General features: G+C 32.3%; 1 protein-coding gene across 2 annotated transcripts; it reads left to right on the forward strand.

The window, feature by feature from the left end:
- The first annotated feature begins 18,049 nt into the window (after window positions 1–18,049).
- On the forward strand, window positions 18,050–21,132 carry LOC112733853 (BTB/POZ domain-containing protein At1g67900). Of its 2 annotated transcripts, none has more exons than XM_072212701.1 (4): window positions 18,050–18,784; window positions 18,865–18,934; window positions 19,009–20,304; window positions 20,454–21,132. In XM_072212701.1, the coding sequence occupies exons 3-4, from the start codon at window positions 19,150–19,152 to the stop codon at window positions 20,961–20,963; spliced, it is 1,665 nt and encodes a 554-aa protein (XP_072068802.1). In that variant the 5' UTR covers window positions 18,050–18,784; window positions 18,865–18,934; window positions 19,009–19,149; the 3' UTR covers window positions 20,964–21,132. The 2 variants fall into 2 exon arrangements, with proteins under 2 accessions (XP_072068802.1, XP_025638736.1); XM_025782951.3 differs by having other exon boundaries at window positions 18,085–18,789.
- The last annotated feature ends 438 nt before the right edge of the window (window positions 21,133–21,570 follow it).

The following is a 21,570-nucleotide window of genomic DNA, read 5'->3' on the forward strand; positions in this document are numbered from 1 at the left end:
TCAAGACACCATATGGAGGTCAACTTCTCACGGCTATTGGCTGGGACCCGAACGACCAGATACTGCCGATAGCCTACGCAGTGGTTGAAGCACAGACTAAGGACACATGGACTTGGTTTCTCACGAATCTGTGTGATGACTTTGGTAGTGACAAGCTAATGAGATGCACCTTCATGTCTGACTAACAAAAGGTACTTATTTCTCTACTCACTTCATTCATATAATCAGTTTTAGTGTTAGACTTGCTGATAGCTACGTTATTGATCCTAGTTTAGTGTTAGAGTTGTTGCCTATAGTGAACCTAGTGATTGAAATGTATGACTTGTAGTATGAATTGTGCATGTCCATACTACTTCAAGTAAAAACTGATTAATTGTAATTGTCATTATCACATATCATGCTGATAATAGATTCTGTGATTAATTGAAATGTATGTACTTGGTTAATTGTCATTATCACATATCATGCTGATTTAATTACTACTTCAAGTAAAACTGATTTACTATGGATTTAGGGCTTAGTTCCAACCTTCGATGAGCTCATTCCCGGAGTGGATCATAGATTATGTGTTAGACATCTTTATAACAATTTCAGGAAGAGATTTCCAGGGCTGCAACTAAAACTGATGATGTGGAATGCTGCAAAAGCCACTTATTTACAAGAGTGGGAGAGAAACATGGCTGAAATCCAAAAGGTTGATAATGGAGCCTACAACCACCTTATGGAGATTCCAACCAAATATTGGTGCCGGCATAAGTTTGGGACTTGGTCTAAGTGTGATACCTTGGTAACAACATGTGTGAAGTATTTAACTCTGTGATTGTGGACGCCCGGGAGAAGCCTATAGTCAGTATACTTGAAGACATCAGAGTATACATAATGAGGCATTGGGCTGATAATAGGTATCGGATAATTGAATACCAAAGAGAGGTGTTGCCCCGTATCAGGACTAAGGTTGAAAAATAAGCTGATGCAAGTGGTAAGTGGGTGAGCACCTATGCTGGTCGTGACAAATATGAGGTAACTAGCATCCATGGAGGCAAAGAGAAGTTCGTGGTTGACTTGAAGAATCACGAGTGTTCGTGCAGGAAATTTCAGTTGTCCGGAATCCCCTGTGCCCATGCCATGACCTGCATTAGGAAGATGTGCTTCAATGTGGACAACTTTGTTACAAACTGTTACAAGAAGGAAACTTACTCTGACTGCTACCAACATGTGGTGTATCCAGTGAATGGCCCTAACCTGTGGATGAAGACACAGTTTGATGACGTTTTGCCACCAGTCTACAGAAAACCCATTGGAAGGCCTAAACTGAAACGGAATAAAGCTGCAGATGAGAATTCAACTAGGGGAGGAGTGTCTCGCGATGGGCAGACTCAGAAGTGCTCCTATTGTTTTGCTAGAGGCCACAACAAACGGACCTGTCCAAAGAAGCGAAAAGTAGCTGCCACTACTTCGATAAGTACAATAGTTGTTTTTTCTGGTTTTGGCTTCATTTTGCCTGATTGCATTCAAAGATTATAATGTCGTATTGTGGCTGTTAACTAGGCAAACAAAGTTGCTGGGTTTACAAGAAGAGCTACAAGAGTCATTTCTAGCACTATCTCAAGCACTGTGTCTAGTACTATCTCCAGCCAAGCTTCTAGGCAATCACAAGCTGCAGCTAAGAAGACCAACACATCAAGGCCAAAGAGAAAATCACCTTCCAATGATATCAGTTCCCAGCAATCTCAGGCTAGGTCAAAGAAGGCTAAGATAACTCCGTCAAACAATAATTCTGGACAACAACTCAAGGATGCTGCCAAGCACAACAATCTCAGAGTGCTGCCAACCCCATCCAAGCACGTCAGCATATCCCAACTGAAGTTTATGGCTAGGACACCTCCAAAAGCATGGAAGAAGATGTGATGATGATGATGTGTGCAGTTTCATGTTTTCTCTTTAGTATCATTATAATTTGTCAAAACTAGTTTAAAGACTCCCTTTTGTTATCTCATACAGTTGTTGTGGAGCAAATAGTGTAGCTCCTATTTTGTTATTTTGCTGTGAACCTATTGTGCTTGTTGCTAATTATCTCATACAGTTGTTGTGGAGCAAATAGTGTAGCTCCTGTTTTGTTATTTTGCTGTGAACCTATTGTGCTTGTTGCTAATGACAATCTTAATGGTTAGTGATTAAGTAATATATTACAGTTCAGATTGTTGTCATGATCATGACTTGCTTCATTTAAGCAGAATGCAAAATATAACATTTTATTTCAGCTGCAAAATATAACAATGCAAAATATAACACTTTAAACAGAATGCATAATATAACATTGCAGCTGCACAATATATCACTGCACTTTTTTACACAAGCACAACATAGCATTTTGCCAAACTTAAATCATCAAAAAATCATTTCATTACAATTTCATTCAGTTCAACAAAAAACCAACCATGTCAACATCAGTGCTATTTCTAGGAAAAAATACAGAGCACAAGTTGGGATCTAATGATATTCTCCTAAATCTCACTATCTCAACATCATTGTAGTAAAAGTTTCCCAAATTTGGTGCTGCTTGTTTTCTCACAAACTAATATTAGGGCAACTGTCCATCCAACTAAAGCAACTCCCACTGCAACCATGAACCTGAACTCAACCTTCTCCATTTTGCTCTTCAAATTTCTGACCTTCATCCTTAACCTTGAAACTTGTGGGGGCTCTTCCTCTGATTCTGCCCATACAAAATAGTCGCATTCTTCTCCAATCTATACCAAATATGACATAACCGAGTCACACCCACAGATTGTCAAAACATATAACTCAACAACAAGAAACGCATGGCTAAAACTCACCCCAAAGTTAACGCAACCCCAGAACCTCCACCCGGAATTTTCTGACGTCGATGAGGTGGCGAGCACAGGCCGTTCCCCACAATAGTAAGTTGTCCTCCTACGACGTGCCTGGTTTCTATTTCGTGTCGCCTGCTTGATGCCGTGTGTCGCTTCAGATTGGCATGCATCAGCCTCCATCCTTTTTCAATCAGAGAAGTCGAGCTTCGCAGAAGGTGCAGCATCAAAGAGGAGAGAAGATTTGCAGAATTAGGGTTTTCAAGAGGACCATTCTTTACTGTTTATCTGTTTTTTTTAATTTAATAACGGTCACATAAAAACCCCTGCCACCATGTACAGTAACCTCCACGTATGCAACGCCGTTAACCAAATGTTAGTAATTTGAATGGTAGGACAACATTGATTCAATTTAGAAATGTTTGGGACACAAATAAGACGTTTAAAACGTTAAAGATAGATTTGAGACTTACCCCAAACGTTGGGAACATAAATGATACTTTACTCTAAATAATTTAAACTATTTAAGTATCATTTTCAAATTAATATTTTTGACGTGAATAATCACCTTAAATTAGTTCACATCATCACATGTATTTTCTCATGGGCTTGGAGGTTAGTTCATACCTAATTAAGAAGACAAATCAATTAATGTCAATTAGAAAAAGAACATAAAGCCTATAAAATAATTAAATATTAAAAATAAATTAAATAACGCATATATTTAAATATAAATATATTAGTATATAATTTTATTAGTTAATTTTAATATATAAATAATATTTTTATAATAAGTTAAAGAAAGAAAAAAAATATCTTTATTAATAATAATTAAGTGGATATATTTCATTTTGTTCTGTTATGACCTCCTTTAATCTCCTTTTATTTTTAAAGTAGTGTTTGTTTTCAAAGACAAGACATAGAGACATAGACAACGAATGTTTAAAACGTATTTGGAGGCAGAGATATGGACACGAAAACACATTGTCTCTAAAATACTATTTTATATTTTTGTGTCAACTTTTTTACGAAGGACAATGATGAACACGAAATTTAAAAAGGTGGATACGAACATTTTTATCAAAATTTTTTTTCTTTTTATCCATAGATATTTTTTATAATTTTACTATTATCTTTTCTTATTTTCCTAATTTTAGCTTCTTCTCTATATCGTAGTTCTTCTTTCTCTGCGTTTTTTTTTCAAATACTCTTTTTTTTTGTAGAATTTTTTATTTGACTGGATAATTAATTTATTCTTTTTTATCGTTCATTCTCTTCTTTATAGCATATTGTATTAAACTATTAATGGAGACTTAATTCACTTTTTGACTTTATGTTACTTTATTTGTTCTTAATTTTATTACTTTAATACTATTTTTATCTTATTGGTTCATAGACCAATTCTTGTAATTTTCTGTACTCTTACATACTCTTATTTTTTATTAAATTAATTTGTACTTGATGTAAAAAATTTGGACATGACTATTTTAGTCATTTCGCATAATATCTTAGTTTTGTTCATGTCTATCCAAACAACATAGAACATTGCATTAATGTCTTGTCCATCATATCTAAATACAATATACAAAAAATAATTTTTAGTATCACCATTATTCTATTGTCTCTGTTTTAGTATCATGTCCTGTCTTGTCTCAAAAAATAAAACGTAGGCTAGATGCACGAAAATATAGAAGGGGTTATTGCTTTCATAAAAGAGACATGCTCTACGGATAGCGGTTGATCGTAGAGAAAATTATTAGCCATGGTACATCAGTACATGCATAAAAATGCATTGAATTGGAGCATATAATAAAGTGAGAGCTAGCAGCAGGATCTTAATTATTGCATAACACGGAGTCGTAAAACTAGTTAGCTACCAAAAGTTGAGAATTCAGGACACACGTTTCGTTGCTTTGCTTTGAGATGTGAGTGAAGAAATCTTACATTGAAATTAAAATTAAAATTGATAAAAAAGGAAAAAAGAAAAAAAGAGCTAGACATTTGATTGTGTGATATGTTTATACTAATCAGTGTGCTAAATTGTGTCATTATGGTAGATTACAAAATAGTTAGAGGATGAGGCTGATTTATATGATCTAGTGACAAGAGTGGAATCTAGCTAGCTAGTAGCATAATTAATAAGTACTTTCTGATCTATATGATTGTAATGAAGACTACGTATAATTGATAATTCATGGGAATTTACAAGTTGTTAATTAGACAAATGCAAAAAAGCGAGGAGTCACTTATCAAAAAAGCGATTCCGATAACAAAAAGTTGCAAAAGGAATGCACTTAAAAACAAAATTAGAGAGAAATTGGTAATGGAAGTTAAGGTGGAATGGAACTTTGTTTTTGGGGGCTCACAAATTGTGTTGTGTCTTCTCTTTATCAAGTTCTTGTCCGTTCGTACGTGTCTACTATGGTAAGAGAGGAACACAGTGACCCCACATGATAGAGGGAATTCTTGTCACAAATTGCAATGCAACCAATATGTTGGAGACGGAGCCAAACACACGGGAAATATATTTAGTGAAATGTTAAGGGGCAGTAATTTTGGTGTTTTGTAACCATCAATTGGTCATCAACAGTGCTTTTAATAGTGTGAAATTTCATCTAATAATAAAAAATCACTCACTTTTGTTTTGATGGTTAAATATTGACCAAAAAATACAAAAGTTGCTTGTCCCTAGACTTTTTCATATATATGTGTTTGGATTTGAATTTGCAAATCAAACTTTACTCTAATTTTATTTTGTAGCCTTCAGTTTGATTAAAATTAAGTTGATATATCAACGTCATTTATATTTCACAATTTGATATTAAAATTGATTTTAATAAAATAAATTTTATTTAGATAATTTTTGTTAAGATTATTTCTATGTACAATTTTTTTTAAAAATATATAAATTATATTCTTAATCATTATTCTTTATTTATTAAAAGATTTATATTTTTTAATCAAGTTATGCTATTTTATAGTTAAAATATATATTAATTAGTAAAATAATAAAATTATTAACAAGATACGAATAAATAATCTTAGTAAGGTCGCCATTAAATGAACAAAAACACAAAATAAATAAAATATAAAGTACGAAAAGAAAGTGAAATTGAATTTGAATTAGTAAGATGATAATATATTGATAAAAATTGTAAAAATAAATATATAAGAGAAACAAACTAAAGTTTAAAGATAAATAAAAAAAAGTCTTATAAAATAGCAATATAATAGGTAGAAAAACTTAACTACAATAATAAATAAATATTTTTTAGCAAGCAAGAAGGATAATATTGATAAAAAAATAATTGCAACTATAATTTTTCAACAAACTACTTTAAACACAAAAGTAAGAAATTCTAAAAATGTTCTTACTTTTGGTTGAATGTGAGTTTGGGAGTAAAAATCTATTCACATTAAGTAAAATTAATGCCAAACAAAATTTGACAAACATTTAATAAAGCATTCTAACCATGTTTAAAATGCATAACGTGAAAACAAACATACACTAATTTTGTCACCATTTTTAACTTATTTTAAAAATTATAGTTAATAGAAAAAGATATATAAACGATTATATTCTCTAATAATGTAATCTTTTAAATAAGAGTATTTTTTTAAGTTTACTTACATTTTTATATGAGTATTTTTTTATTTGTCTTCTACTAACTTTTTTTTTTAGAAATAACAAGGTTTGAATTCTAGACATTTCGAATATAGAATTTTTGATATCATGATATTACATTTTTTAAAAATTTAAATTAATAAAAAAAAGTATATAAATAATTATATCTTAACAAATTCAATGATTATTGCTTTTAATTTTTATATGTATGGGATTTTTATTAGAGGAGTGCTAGGGGGTCGGCAATTTTTGTGTTTTGTAACCATTAATTGGCCATCAATAGTGTTTTTAATGGTGTGAGATTACATCCAATGGTAGGAGATCACTCATTTTTCTTTTGATAGTTAAGTGCTGACCACAAAATACAAAAGTTGCTGTCTCCTTAGACTTTTTTTTTTTTTTTTATTATCTACTCCTTACTTAATTTAATCTTTAACCTAGCTACTTAAGAGTAGAAAGATATAAGAAGGGAAGATTTAATTGATAATGTGTGGGCAAAAGGATATGAAGTAAGGTGGTCCTAATTGTTGTGAGGGTTATGGGGAATAGAATAAAGGTATTGTTAGGTTGGTGGTGATGGAACAGAGAAGCTAAGAAGATGGCACATGGCCTCTCCTAATAACTACTCCAAAAGCCAAAGCAAGCATCACTATTGACTGCCACTCTTCAGCTTTGTGACATTTGTTTTTATCTATTCTTCTCTCCTAATGCTTACAAAATTTAAAGTCACATAAACAGTGACACTTGATGCCTCTGGTTCCTTGTGTCCAACAGCATAGGGAACGAGATAACAGATTCCAACCCTTGCTTCTTTTTTATCATCAACATGGAATCTCTTCTCTTTTAATTTTCTTCTCACCTTCATTACTATTGAACCTACTCATTCGTTAACCTTTTTAGTTAAAGGACTATCTAACGAACCACCAAACTAGACCAACGTGAATATTAATTAAGATGGATCATTGCCTCTAATAAATTGCAATTGTGGAACCATATTCATCGATCAACCACCCACAATCCCTTCAATTTGTGTATGATATTGTAAGTCACGTCTAAAGTAAAAGTGACACTGAACCTTCCTAAAATAATGAATTGAAGATAAGAAAATAATATGTCTTTGCTGTGAGTATATATATATCTAAGAAGAATAACATATAAATATGGTGGAGGTCAACATATCTAACATGCAATAATCGATGTATATAAACAATAATTTGAAAAAGGAAGCGATATGATGCATGGATGAATAAGGTTGATATAATAATGTCTAATTAATTAATTACAAGAATACTTTCAATTAGGATATAATGGTGAATGTGTCCTCCTGTATAATAAAAAATAAATAATGTTAATTTATACTACAATCTCGCTAGATAAATAACATAAAAACTTTCATTTATTAATCTATTATTTAGGTTATTAAAAAATATAAATTACCCTTTCTGTTTATACTAATACTTATTGGGATGCCCTCATCACTTTTCCAGGCCTTTGAACAAAACTTTATCGTACGTGCTTGCGTATTGTATTTTTCTTTTTCGTTCATTTCCTTCACTTTTATGATTCATTTGAATATTATCCAACCAATATTTGTCGGAACTTTATTTATTTGCTCCTTCTGAAGCTGCTATATATGTACGCTATGGCAGGAATATGCAACGTATAGTTATAAATTACATCAACCCGCCGAGACCAATTTCACTTTAATTATAAAGTTTTGGAAGATTTTTAAGTGTACCGTCATACTGGTGTAGTAGTAATTTTTAACCGTTGATCTTAATTATATATATTATATATATTTTTTATAATTAAAATCAACGGTTAAAAATCACTAAAACACCGGTACCACGGCACACTTGAAAATTTTCCTAAAGTTTTAGCTCCCTAAGAAACTCAATTTCAAAAGAGTATATATATATCTTGGCACTCCTATAGCTTTGTATACTTACACTCAATAATAAATGATATATTCAGTCACTCATATTCTTTCTATAATGCTCTGCCTCAGTTTTTGATAATAATAAGGTGTCCCAAATTATTACGTGTATGTTGCGTAATTAATACATGCATGGAATGTCAAATATATTATACAGTCATAGAGACAAAATCATAGTATACATCAGATCTCTGACAGGAAATCAAAATGAATATCGTCCAAACTTTTTCGAGTGATTGAAATAAATAACGAGAAGCTTCTAATTCATTGATATTTATATGACGACTTATACGTATGTACATTGTGTATGTGAAATTATCACTTCTGAATTCTCATCATCCACCAGTTAATCTTAGCCTTGAAACAAAGGGTGCTAGGATTGACAAATGTGAAGATGCCCATTCTTTCCATCCATCATTTAATTTTGTGGTCAATTTGTACATGCTCATCCATCACCCAAATTAATTAATTCTCTTTGACAATTTTAATAAAGATCAGAATGTACCTTCATTCACATGATATATAGTATGGGTCTAATTTAAAGTTCCTCAGCAATGCAAAACTTGTTTTCTAGATATAGGTGCAATTAAATTGGGTCAATTACAATTTTAGAATTTGATGGAAAATAGATACATACAAGTAAGCCAACAAAAATAATAGAGTTGGAGAGTGGAGATGGTCCCAACGAAACAAAGAAGAATTGGAGGGGAATATAAGGTCCCACATGTCGGTTGGTTACCCATTTCGGTGGCATCAAGAATCACCCTTTCACACCACCCAACCTATGTATCTGCCTCTACTTTCTCACCACCACAATCTTTATATTATTATTATTATTATTATTAACTAATAAAAAACTTTAAGTTTTTACATTTTTAATATAAAAATTAAAACAAATTATATAAAAAAATTATATAAAATGACCAATATTATTTATGTAGAAATAATGAATTGTAAAAAGTAATTATTAATAACTAAGACAGAAAAAATCAAAGAAAATGAAAATTAATATTTTTTTTTATCAATATTAGCCAACACTTACAATTAATTATCGTTCATCAAAATTTTAGATTGAAAATCATATATAACTATTTTCTTTTTCCATGGATTGGTGACAAAAACAATGTCAAAATATATAAACTATAAATAAATTTTTAAAAATTTAAAAACATAATAAAAATAATTAAATATTAGATATATATTTATTAAAAAAAGTATATATAGATTGAATTCTAATGTCATTTTTTTATAAATATTAACGAGACTATTTTATCTTTAAAATTTTATAATTTTATATATGTTTTTATATTTTCTTAGTATAGGTCTGACATTTAGCCCCATATTTGTAGATTATATCAATAGGAGCCATATATATACATATGGTTATAAAAAATCCATTATACATATAGGCTTTAGTTTTGGATGAAATTTCGAAAGTAGCATTGATCGAGCCAAGAGAGAGTCGGGTCTGTGCGTGGAGGAGACAGTGAATGAGGCATGACTTTGAGAGCGAGATGGCTTGTGCTTTTCTAGTGTTGTGCCCACATTTGGATTTGGTTAAACATAGCATTTGGGGTGCACCCATTGGTGTACGTTTTTCGTGTATTCGTCTAATTACTCCCCCACCATCATCAATCATAAATATTCAATCTTCAATCACTTCTCTTTCCAGTCATATATGTCTTAGCTAGCTAGCCTGCTACCTACTTATTTCAACCTAAAAATTTAAGGCCAATAAAAAAATAATATAAATAATTATATCTTTAATATTTTTTAAAATAATTTTTTTAAGATTTGCATGATTTTTACATTGGTCTTTTTTTTTTATTTGTTTTATGTTTTTTTTTAGAATTGAACTCTTGATTTTTTAGACATAAAATTTTAATATCATGTCATGATATTATTTATTTAAAAAATTTAAGCTAATAAAAAAAGGAAAAGTCTAGGGGCCAGCAATTTTATTGCATTTTGGCCAGCATGTAACCAGCAGAGAAAGGTGAGCCATTGGATGAAATCTCACACCAATCTCACACCATCAAATCATCATTGATGGCTAGTTGATGGCTACCAATCACAAATGTTGCTGGCCCCTAGTATTGCTCATAAAAAAATACAGCATAAATTGTTATATATCTAACTATTAATTGTACTTTTCCTTGGCTTAGATTAATTTGTTTCAAATAAGTCATGGCTAGGCTTCATTATTCTTCATATTCATATATGGATATAAATATAGAGAAGGACCTAGCTTGGGATAGATAGAATATAATTCATTTTTTTGTTACTACTATTATTATTGTTTTTGTTGTATGTATATAGAAGGAGAAATAAAGAGGGTAATTCACGTGCACAATAACCATTTACATGAAAATTTTTGGTAGTATTCGACCTATCGAAGGAGGAATAAAGTACTTTATTCAGTTACTATATTAGAGAATATACATAAACTTGCTTCTACACTATATATAGTGTGTTATTAGGAACGTAACGAATAGTAAGATCGTGAAAAAATAAAAAGCGAACAAATTAGTTAAATCAATAAAGAATTCAAAACTAGATACAATGAATTCAAACATTTTAGCATGCAGATGTTATTAGGACAAATATCGGGTACAAAGAAACCAAACTTCATGTTTATTCTCATCCAGCATACAAAACGTGAATGCATGGTGGAATGTATACGAATTATTCTTATATAAATTACTTTGATTATATTCTAATAAGCTATTTGAGTCTATTGTCCTAATAATATTAATGCCCTTCAATTCATCACCAATAAACAAAAAGTGAGTGATCGATGTATGATCCTCAAGGAATGTATACATTTTTTTTTTATCTTTTTATTTATGAATAAATATGATTTTGGTCTCTAAAATATAGACTGAAAATTTTTTCGTCTCCAACTTTTTTTACGTACAAAATCGTCTCTAAAGTTTAGCTTAATTTTAAAATTGGGACCAAAATACCTTTTTTCAAGAACCCTTCTCCAACAAACATTCGCCAAAATACTCCATTTCGCTGCTTCTTTTTTTTCTTATTCGTCACATCATTAGCAACAACAACAATGGAATCAGAAGCAGAAACAATGTATAAATAAAAGAAATAGAGGCAGAAGAATCAATAATGTAATTAGCAAATCAATGAATATTAAGGAATCAGAAATAGAAGAATCAACAATGTAATAAACAAAAAATAGAAGCAAAAAACTAGTACTAAAATTTGGTCCAAAATTTTAAAATTTAAATAAAAAAGACAATTTTAAAACCAAGTTAAACTTTAGGGACGATTTTGTATGTAAAAGAATATTAGGAGCGAAAAAAATTTTCTCCCTAAATCTTAGGAATCAAAATCATATTTAACTCTTCTATTTATAATATTTCTAATTGTATCAAACTTATTTCTATTTGTTAGACATAAAATTATTTTTATGTTATTTTTTTTATAAGTTTAATTTTTTGAAAAGGGTGATATTATGATATAATATTGCATGTTTTGATGAATTCGAAAAGAAAAAAAGATAATATAATTAAAAAAAAAGGGAAAGAATATTGCAGTCCCATTGAACTGGTTACATATGACTATAATAAGTATATTTCTCGTTCATGCATGTTCCATTCTTGTCCCGAACATCTTTCATACCTAGCTAGCAGCTAAGATCTTATGAGTGCAAACTCTACCTAACGAGCTAGCTAGCTCGCTAGTCTTTCTCAACTATTAATAAACTGGTTGGACTTGGACCACTTCTTCTACTATAATGCGTGCATTTAGGTTTGTGTTCCAAACGCGAAAACACTTATTCTAATCCTTTACTTTTACTCAATTAACACTCATTAAGGCTGCAAACCAAATTAATTAATTAATAATAACATGCCATTGCTGATAATATCATCTTGCCGGGGCCAGTTTTGTACATGCAAATAAATATCATGACATATAGTTATATTATGCAACTAAACATTTGTTGGTCGAAATTTAATTTGATAGATCTATCTCTTAATTAGAAAGACTTTAATATTATATTATGAATTTCTTTTCCTATTATTTTAGGTATAATTGAGATGCCTTGGCCTTTATCATGGTGATTTCCCTCAAGACTGTTAAAAAAAATTAAAAATCTTAATTTATATCCTATTAATTTTTAAATAAAGACAAATTTAAATATTTTTTATTTTTATTTGTAGAAAAAGGATAATTAAAAAGATAACTTAAGATTCTCGATTATTATTCAAAATATAATTATCAATATCTCCATCTAAATTAAAGTCTATAAATCAAAAGAAGTAATTTTCATATAATTACTACCATCCTCCATTGAATGATGTGTTGTACCTTTCAAAATGGTGAAGGCTCCATATGCATATATGACAACCTTTCACAGTTAATTTCCATAGTTTAGCCAACATCTTATTAGCTCTCACAGCCATGTGCTTTGTCAATTCTAGAAAATTAAAAGCATACCCTCTACATTAAATAGCCAAGAAAATGAATACATTATTATTATTAGAGAAAATACTGGGGCCAATAACTAGACCATCAGCCAATTTGGCAACTTATTAAAAAAAAAAAATTTTGAATTTTCTAAAAAATAAAATTTTAAATAATTAGGATTAACGCATCAAATTAGGATTAATGATTCTCACGCATAACTGCTTCGTCAACGTGAAGTCTTTTTCATTACGTAACGAATACTTTGTCTTCAACCGTCTACCGCGTTGTCACTGTACTCTCTGTGGTTACTCTTTTGCACATTGCGCTGGACCGACCTACATCGAATACAAGAAACATCCCAAATTTAAAAAAAAAAACATTTAAAGTTTAACAAAAGAAACATCTCCAATTTAATAATAGAAACATTCTAAGTTTTACAAAAGAAAATATTCCAAGTTTAATAAATAAGACATTCTAAATCTTACAAAAAAAATAGAGTAAACTACCATTTGTACCCACGAAAGTTGAAAACGCTGACATATCTGCCCATAGAAAAAAGAAATTACCATTTGTACCCATAAAAAATTATTTTTACAGGCAAAATTATCCAAACCCTAAAAAATTATCTAAAATCCCTAAATTACCCTTCTCTCCACACTATCATCTCCTTCCTCCCTCCTCTCTCTCTCAATATTCACAGCCACCCAATCCCAGCATCAACCACAAACCACCGTCTCACTCTCCTCATCCTCCCTCCTCTCTCTCTCAATGTTCACAGCCACCCAATCCCAGCATCAACCACAAACCACCGTCCCACCCTCCTCATCATCGTTCACCCTTCTCCGCTAGCAACGTCGCGGACCTCCGCCAGTCCAGGAGCACCGCGCCAGCTTCTCCTCGTCACTATCACCATCGGCCTCAAACCAGAGCCTACCGCATCAGAGACCCTTGTCAGTGACCACCCCTCCTTCTCTCCTTCCCTGTCTCGGTCTTGTCGACCAGAGGACCTTCGCACCCACTCCGCCCCTACTTCGCTGCCGCTAGCAACCCTAGAGCCGCAGTACCCCCTTCTCCTCTTTTCACCGCCGACCACCCTCACCTACCGGGGCTACCTTCTCCTCATCACCGAACCAGTGCCCCTGACGGGCCACCGCACCAGCCGCCGCCACCGCAGTCCCCTTTGCGAACCGAATCACGGTGAGCTCTCTCTCTCTTTCTGTCTCTTTCACCAATTTTCTTTTCTCCTAGAAAAAGTGAATCCACATACATGAGGCTTCTGTGTTTGATTGTTTAGATTTGATCCTCTCTCCTCACTCTCTTCTCACCTTAGATCTGTGTTCTTTTTCGCCCTATTTCTATTAGCTTTCTCCATGACACCCTTTTCAATGTTTTGTTCCCTCAAACAGCTTCAGATTCAGCTGAAACCAAGATCCAATTTTGACTCTCACCCATAGTCATCCATTTCAAATTCCTCTCTGGGTTGATTTTGATTCCTCCAAAGGTGAAGGTTATGGTGATGAAAGAGTGGCAATGAGGTGGTTTGTGGCAAAGGTGGTTTGTGGCAAAGAAATAGAGGTTAGATCGGAGAGTGTTCATGGGTGGAGGCTAGGTGAGGGCTGGTCGACGACGTGATTGGACGCGGTGCAGTGGGTCTTCTGGAGATTCCTTTGTGGTGTTGTGGACGTCGTCTTCATCAGTTCTGTTGAGACAGACAAGTTACGAAGCAGTTCGACAATGGGGTCAGGCGACGCGACGACGCGAAAGAGAATCTATTAGTTCTATTAGTGGGGTTGTGTGCATTGTCGTCGGCGCAAGAAGATTGGAATCGTTGTTGTGGCAAGCGGATGATCAGCAACGATTGTGCGGGCGGTGCAACGACGTGATTGAAGCTGAAGAAAATGATAGCAGAATAAATGACGTAAGTGAGAGTAGGAGGATAATATGAAATATGCAATTTTTTTTTTTTTTGGGATAATGTTATTGTGCTGTGTTTTTTTTTTTTGTGTTATTAGACTTTTTTGTTGGAACTAATATGTATAGTTGGGAAAATTAGCTGATGCTCTAATTGGTTACGTAATAAAGTTGCAATTATTATTATTATTACGAAGAACTTGAAATATAAATAGAATAAATGACGCTTTACCTTGTATCATGGTTGGTTGTTCCATATTTGCCTTTGAAACAACTTGGTATGTTAGCACTAGTCTATATCTTGAGCCAACTATTGCCCCCGGTATGTTTTCCATAAGAGTTATTATGTTAGGTAATCAATAATTTTTTGAACAACATGAATAACTATTAATAAAATAAAATATATTATATCTATAAATTATTTACCTAAATTTTAATATTAGAATAACGATCCACACATTTAGTAAAATGAACATTCGATATATTTATTTTTCACATTATTTAGTATTTTTATTGTCTACCTATATTTTTTCTTTGCATAAATTTTCCATTGAATAAATGGAAGTTCAGTATAGTGGTCACTGGTCATCAATCATTTAATATCTTCTCTCGAAAATAATCAGAATTGCTCTTTAACTTGATATTTTTTCCCAAATTAGATTTCAACCTCTCTTTGATGTTATGGTATACTCTTAATTACCTTTGCGTTAGCACACTTACATATGGAATGCATCGCCCATATAGAAACAAGATTAAAACATAAAAGTTATATGATGTTTTTGTGAATTAATCATATGACCCTTTAATAACTTTTAATATCTTAACCCTCCATTAGAAAATTATACTACCTAAATTTATTCTTCTCAAGCTCTCACAAATATTTTGTTAATAATATAATTATTCATATACTCTTTTTATTAATTTAATTTTTTTAAAGAAATAATATCATCACATTATATCAAAATTCTTATGAGCTAAAAGAATCTATATAACTAAATGAGCAAATGTTGGTGAGCATCTCTCTCTTTCTAGATATTTTATTAATATGTGATCCATCATGACATTATTGTAGCACTTGTGTAATTAAAAATAAAATTTATTTTTTTAACAATGGGGATTCTTAATTCTTAAAGCTTGTTATTATAGATGAAATTACATATATAAATGGAGCCAAAGCCCCCTAGCTAGCTAGCTGGCTAGGCCCGTACATCTTTGCCATTCTTATTACCTTTTCTAATAATCATGCTCACAAAAAATTTATATATATATAGAGACTATAACACATCATAGTATGCAATTCGAAACCAATCATGAATATCACATATGATGATGATAATTAACTCCCTAGATGTCTCTCCTTTTGTACTCTCTCTACCATTATTAATGGGCCACAAAACCCTCCTTCTATATCTATCTATTGTTATTTAAATCATTTATCACAATGAAAAAGCTTAGAGAGACGCTTTGAAATAATAATATTTAGGGAGTCACTCAGAGAAGAGAAAGACGTTTAAAACGTTTTTTTTTTTTAATATTTTTTAATAATTAAAATTTAATACATATAATCGATTAAATTGTATTATTTTTGTTAAAATTAGGCTAAAAAAATTAATTTGGTCGAAAAAATGATGAATCAAATTTTAAACCGGTCTAAATTAATATTATTTTTTTATAAAAAATGACTATAATACTTTTATTATAGAAAATGATTAAAATACTCCTATTATATATATATATATATATATATACTACACATCCAAATTTTTCTATTAATCAAGTCCAACCAAATTAGTTTAACATAACAAAAATCAGTTATGACTAACATTATTCTAAATTTTATTGTTTAGTTTGGTTAGACTTGGTTCACAAAAAGATTTGGATATATAATATTACTTATATATATATATATATTTGAAAATTATAAATTCTAATCCTATAATAGTAGAAAAGTAAAGAGTTAGAATTTAAAACTTTTAATATATATATATATATATATGAGTATTTTAGTGATTTTCTATAATAAGAATATTGTAGTTATTTTTTATAATAAAAAAAATAATATTAATTTAGATCAATTCAAAATTTAATTCACTATTTTTTCGATCAAATTAATTTGATTGACCTAATTTTAACAAAAATAATACAATTTAATCAATTATATATATTAAATTTTAATTAATAAAAAACATCTTTAAAAAAAACGTTTTAGTCATCTTTACCCTAATAGTTATAAGCAACAATTCAAAAGGGCAAACAAAAAGTTGAAGACAAGCCTCAACTACTACTTATTTAGGGATTAACACATCTTAACCATAAATATTTCAGCATCAAGAAGCCTTAATCTGCCACCACAATTATCTTTGTTTTGATTTTATTTTAACCTAATAATCAAACACCTGCCTCTAATAAGCCAACAAGAGGTCTCCCAGCTGCACTCCAATAATATGCTAAGTTTCAATCTCATGGACCATTTGCAATAAATGAATGTGGAATGCTCATGACATGCATGGCACGGAATGGCAGTTTCGTCATTTTTGAACAATACAAGGCCAATCTTTTATCCATACATATATGCTTTCGTGCAAATAAAGTTGGAATTCATTTTTATATGGAGGCTATCCATTAGCTTGTTAAGGATAATGATATACGTATATTATATGGCTCCTTTTCGCCATTTTAAGTTCTGTTATATCCTTATTTCTTCACAAAACTATTATTTATTATTACTGCTGCTGAATTATTAATTTATTTATAGTGTTTGACTAGAATAATCTAATGGGAGACTGCATCAAAGTAAAAAATGCATTGAAAGAAAAAAAAAAAGAAACGTAAAGCAAAGAAAATTATTAATTGCGGTGGCAATGATGAGAAGGAAGGGCACTAGTGGGCGCAGGATAAGCACGTGGGAGTTGCCATTCCATTAGCACTGTAGTAGTATAATCAAAGTTCGAAAACTGAGCTACAACTACAATTTCAAAAATTTTGAAAGTTTAATTGAAGTTAAATTAAATATTTTTTTTATTATTTTAAATCAGTTAACTACTAAAAAATTAAATCAATTTGATTGGTTAAATTTTTAGTTGTTTAACCAATTTTTTAGATAAAGCCTAGCTAATACAAACATACCATAACATTCTTCTACCAAAACACTAGAAATTAAAAAATAATAATAAATAAATCAAAGGTAAAGTTGACGTTACACAGTTATTCTATTTCGCATGTATATATATTTCCCCCCTTTAATGATTTGCCACTTTCTGTATTGGTTGGTCCTTATACGATATAAAATTAATCTAATAATATTACATACCATGTTTTATGTTATATATGTACTGAGTATTTCTACTTCTAGAATGATTATGTTTATATTTTCTTTAACTGTGCTGCTAAAATAGATAAGTAATGTGTATAAAGTGTAGCCAATCTATTTTAAGTATGTCGTCTGCAATATGCTGTGATCCTTGCAATGTTTTATCTTCTGATATTTTCTTACACAATTGACTATTCTTTTTCTTTTTCTAAATTGCTGAGTTAAAGAAGGTGGTTAGATAGAAAAGATAAATTCTCTCAAAATTGAGGAATCTTGTGACATTGCAAAATAAAGTTTGTCTGGGACCAACTTCTTTTGTGTTTTAACATTTTTGTTATTATTATCACTCATACACTTATTTAAACTTTGTATATATTATTTCTTCCCACAAAGAAACCTCTTTGGTTTTCTTTCTCCCTACTGAAACTTTTACATCTCTTCCCTCCTCTATTCTTTCTTTTTTCTTTCTCAGAATCCCTCAAAGTCTTTCTATCCCACACTCATTCAGTTTGCAGTTTGCACTAAAGTTCTATCATACATTCAATAACAAAGTGATGGTATATAATATAAATTAGTATTCACTTTGGTATTTGTGTATATAGCTAGTTTTCACTAGTACCATTGCAACTAGAGTCACAGAATTGAGAATAACACATGATTTAGAGGGAAAGAAATTCGGCAAACTAGTCATGAAGTTCATGAAACTTGGATCTCGTCCTGATACCTTCTACACTGCTGATTCAGTAAGGTAAAAGCATAATAAATTGAGGAAATTCCTTGTTATGTAGTTAAAATAAGATTGTCGAAATTTGTGTGCATGCAGGGCAGTAACTTGTGAAGTTTCAAGTGACCTGATAATTCAAGTGAAAGGAAGCAGATACCTTCTTCACAAGGTGAGTGTACAAGTCCTTCAAACTTGTCTTGAATGACTAGTTTCCTTCTTTTGTTGATCTGTTTTCGGTTTCAGTTTCCCCTTCTTTCCAAGTGTTTGCGGCTCCAAAGACTCTGCTCAGAGTCACCTGATTCAGGCCAGCCTCAGATAGTGCAGCTCCCTGACTTCCCCGGCGGCGCCGAGACATTTGAGCTCTGTGCAAAGTTCTGCTATGGAATGACCATAACACTCAGTGCCTACAACATTGTGGCGGCGCGCTGTGCCGCCGAGTACCTTCAGATGACTGAGGATGTAGAAAAAGGGAACTTGATATACAAGCTTGAAGTGTTCCTGAATTCTTGCATCCTCCATGGCTGGAAGGACTCAATTGTGACACTACAAACCACAAAATCAATGGCTCTGTGTCTGTGGTCAGAGGACTTGGCCATTACAAGCAGGTGCATTGAAGCCATAGCCTCAAAGGTCTTAAGCCACCCTTCTAAGGTGAGTTTGTCACATAGCCATTCTAGAAGGTTGAGAGATGATGTCTCTTCTTGCAATGGAACCGAAAGCATGAGGCACAAGTCAACAAGTAAGGGATGGTGGGCGGAAGATTTAGCAGAATTGACCATAGATTTGTACTGGAGAGCCATGATTGCTATCAAATCCGGCGGCAAGACGCCGTCCAATTTGATCGGCGATGCGCTCAAAATCTATGCCTCAAGGTGGCTGCCAAGCATCACAACAAAAAGCAATGGACATGCCAAGAACAAGAAGGAAGAATCTCAAGAGTTATCAGACTCAGATTCGGATTCAGCAAGCGAAATAGCCTCCAAGCATCGTTTACTTTTGGAATCTATAGTGAGCTTGCTACCTGCTGAAAGAGGTGCTGTTTCTTGCAGCTTTCTTCTTAAGCTCTTGAAGGCTTGCAATATTCTGAATGCATCTTGTTCTTCAAAGAGTGAATTGGCAAGAAGAGTAGGACTTCAATTGGATGAAGCAACAGTGAATGATCTTTTGATACCTTCACTTTCTCACACAAATGATATGGCTTATGATGTGGATTTGGTGATGGCAATATTGGAACAGTTTATGTCACAGGGGCAGAGTCCTCCAACTAGTCCTCCAAGAATGAGGATGATTGCCTGCGAGAGAAGGCGGTCGCGGTCGGCCGAGAACATTGATTTCGAGTTCCAGGAGAGCAGGAGGTCCTCCTCAGCTTCTCATGGATCAAAGTTGAAGGTGGCTAAGCTTGTGGATAGGTACCTTCAGGAGGTGGCCAGGGATGTCAACTTGCCTTTGTCAAAGTTCATTGCTCTTGCTGAGGCTATACCAGATTTTGCAAGACATGATCATGATGATCTATACAGAGCTATTGATACTTATCTCAAGGTATACTAGAGCTATTGCAACTAGAGTCACAGATACCTTTGTCAAAGTTCATTGCTCTTATTCAAAATTTATTGGCAATTTAGCCTAAACATGGCTTCTGATTTAATTTGGCTACTTGTTTGTTACATTCTGTTGTGTTGTGTTGGCAGGCTCATCCAGAACTGAATAAAAGCGAAAGAAAAAGACTATGTAGGATCCTAGACTGCAAGAAACTATCCATGGAAGCATGCATGCATGCAGCACAAAATGAGCTACTCCCTCTAAGAGTGGTTGTCCAAGTCCTCTTCTTTGAGCAAGCCAGAGCAGCAGCATCCGGCGGCGGCAACGGAAAAGTCGCCGACATACCAAGCAACATCAAGGCATTACTGAAAGCACATGGCATTGACCCTTCTTCAAAGCATCCCCCACCATTGAGTACCACCACAAGCATTCATGGTGATGATAACTGGAGTGTCAATGGACTCAAGACACCAAAGCCAACAACAACAGCAACAAGGAATCCAACTCTGAGAATGAAGCTAGCAGAGGATAAAGACATAGATAACATTACCAATGATGAAAATGGGAGAGCTGCTTCTAGATCTAAGGGTATTAATCAACCAAAACGAATGCTTAGTAAGTTCTGGTCTACAAACAAAGGTGTCACAGGAAAGAATTAGAGTGAATTTTTAGAGGATAGTAGTAATATACTCTATTTTTACTTCATCTGCAAAAAGGGCCTTGTAACTTCTTAGGCAGAATCAAAGAATTGTGCATTGTTCATATAAAACCTATGATAATAAGATATGAGATCTTTCTCAACATAAGGGGAAATCTCTTTGGTAAAAATCTCATATGTTAATAATTTCAAATTTATTCTTGGATATCAGATAATAATTTGTATCCACACTAATGTTCTCTTCCTCATAGAATATGATATTCAACTATGGGCTAAAATTTGGAGTGTTCGAGCATGCATTTATTATTCTGGTTTCTAGTTAGAAGAGATTTTTCATTGATCTATTGTGCTTTGTTACAATTTATTAGTGCCATCATAATTGATAACAAACTGGTGTGCAATCCAAAGCCGACCAGAAAGTAGGACAAAAATATACAACAGAAGAATAAAATCCACCATTGATAAGATATGTTTGCTTATAATTAAGCGGTATTATCTTTAAATCAGTGGAAAATTAAAACCGCTTGGTCTATTTTATCCCAACAAACATCTTGAATTCTTGATAAACCTCTAAGCTCTACAATATAGTAAATATGGGCCTCCTATTT

The sequence above is a fragment of the Arachis hypogaea genome, chromosome 13 (assembly GCF_003086295.3).
Source record: "Arachis hypogaea cultivar Tifrunner chromosome 13, arahy.Tifrunner.gnm2.J5K5, whole genome shotgun sequence".
Taxonomy (NCBI): Eukaryota; Viridiplantae; Streptophyta; class Magnoliopsida; order Fabales; family Fabaceae; genus Arachis; species Arachis hypogaea.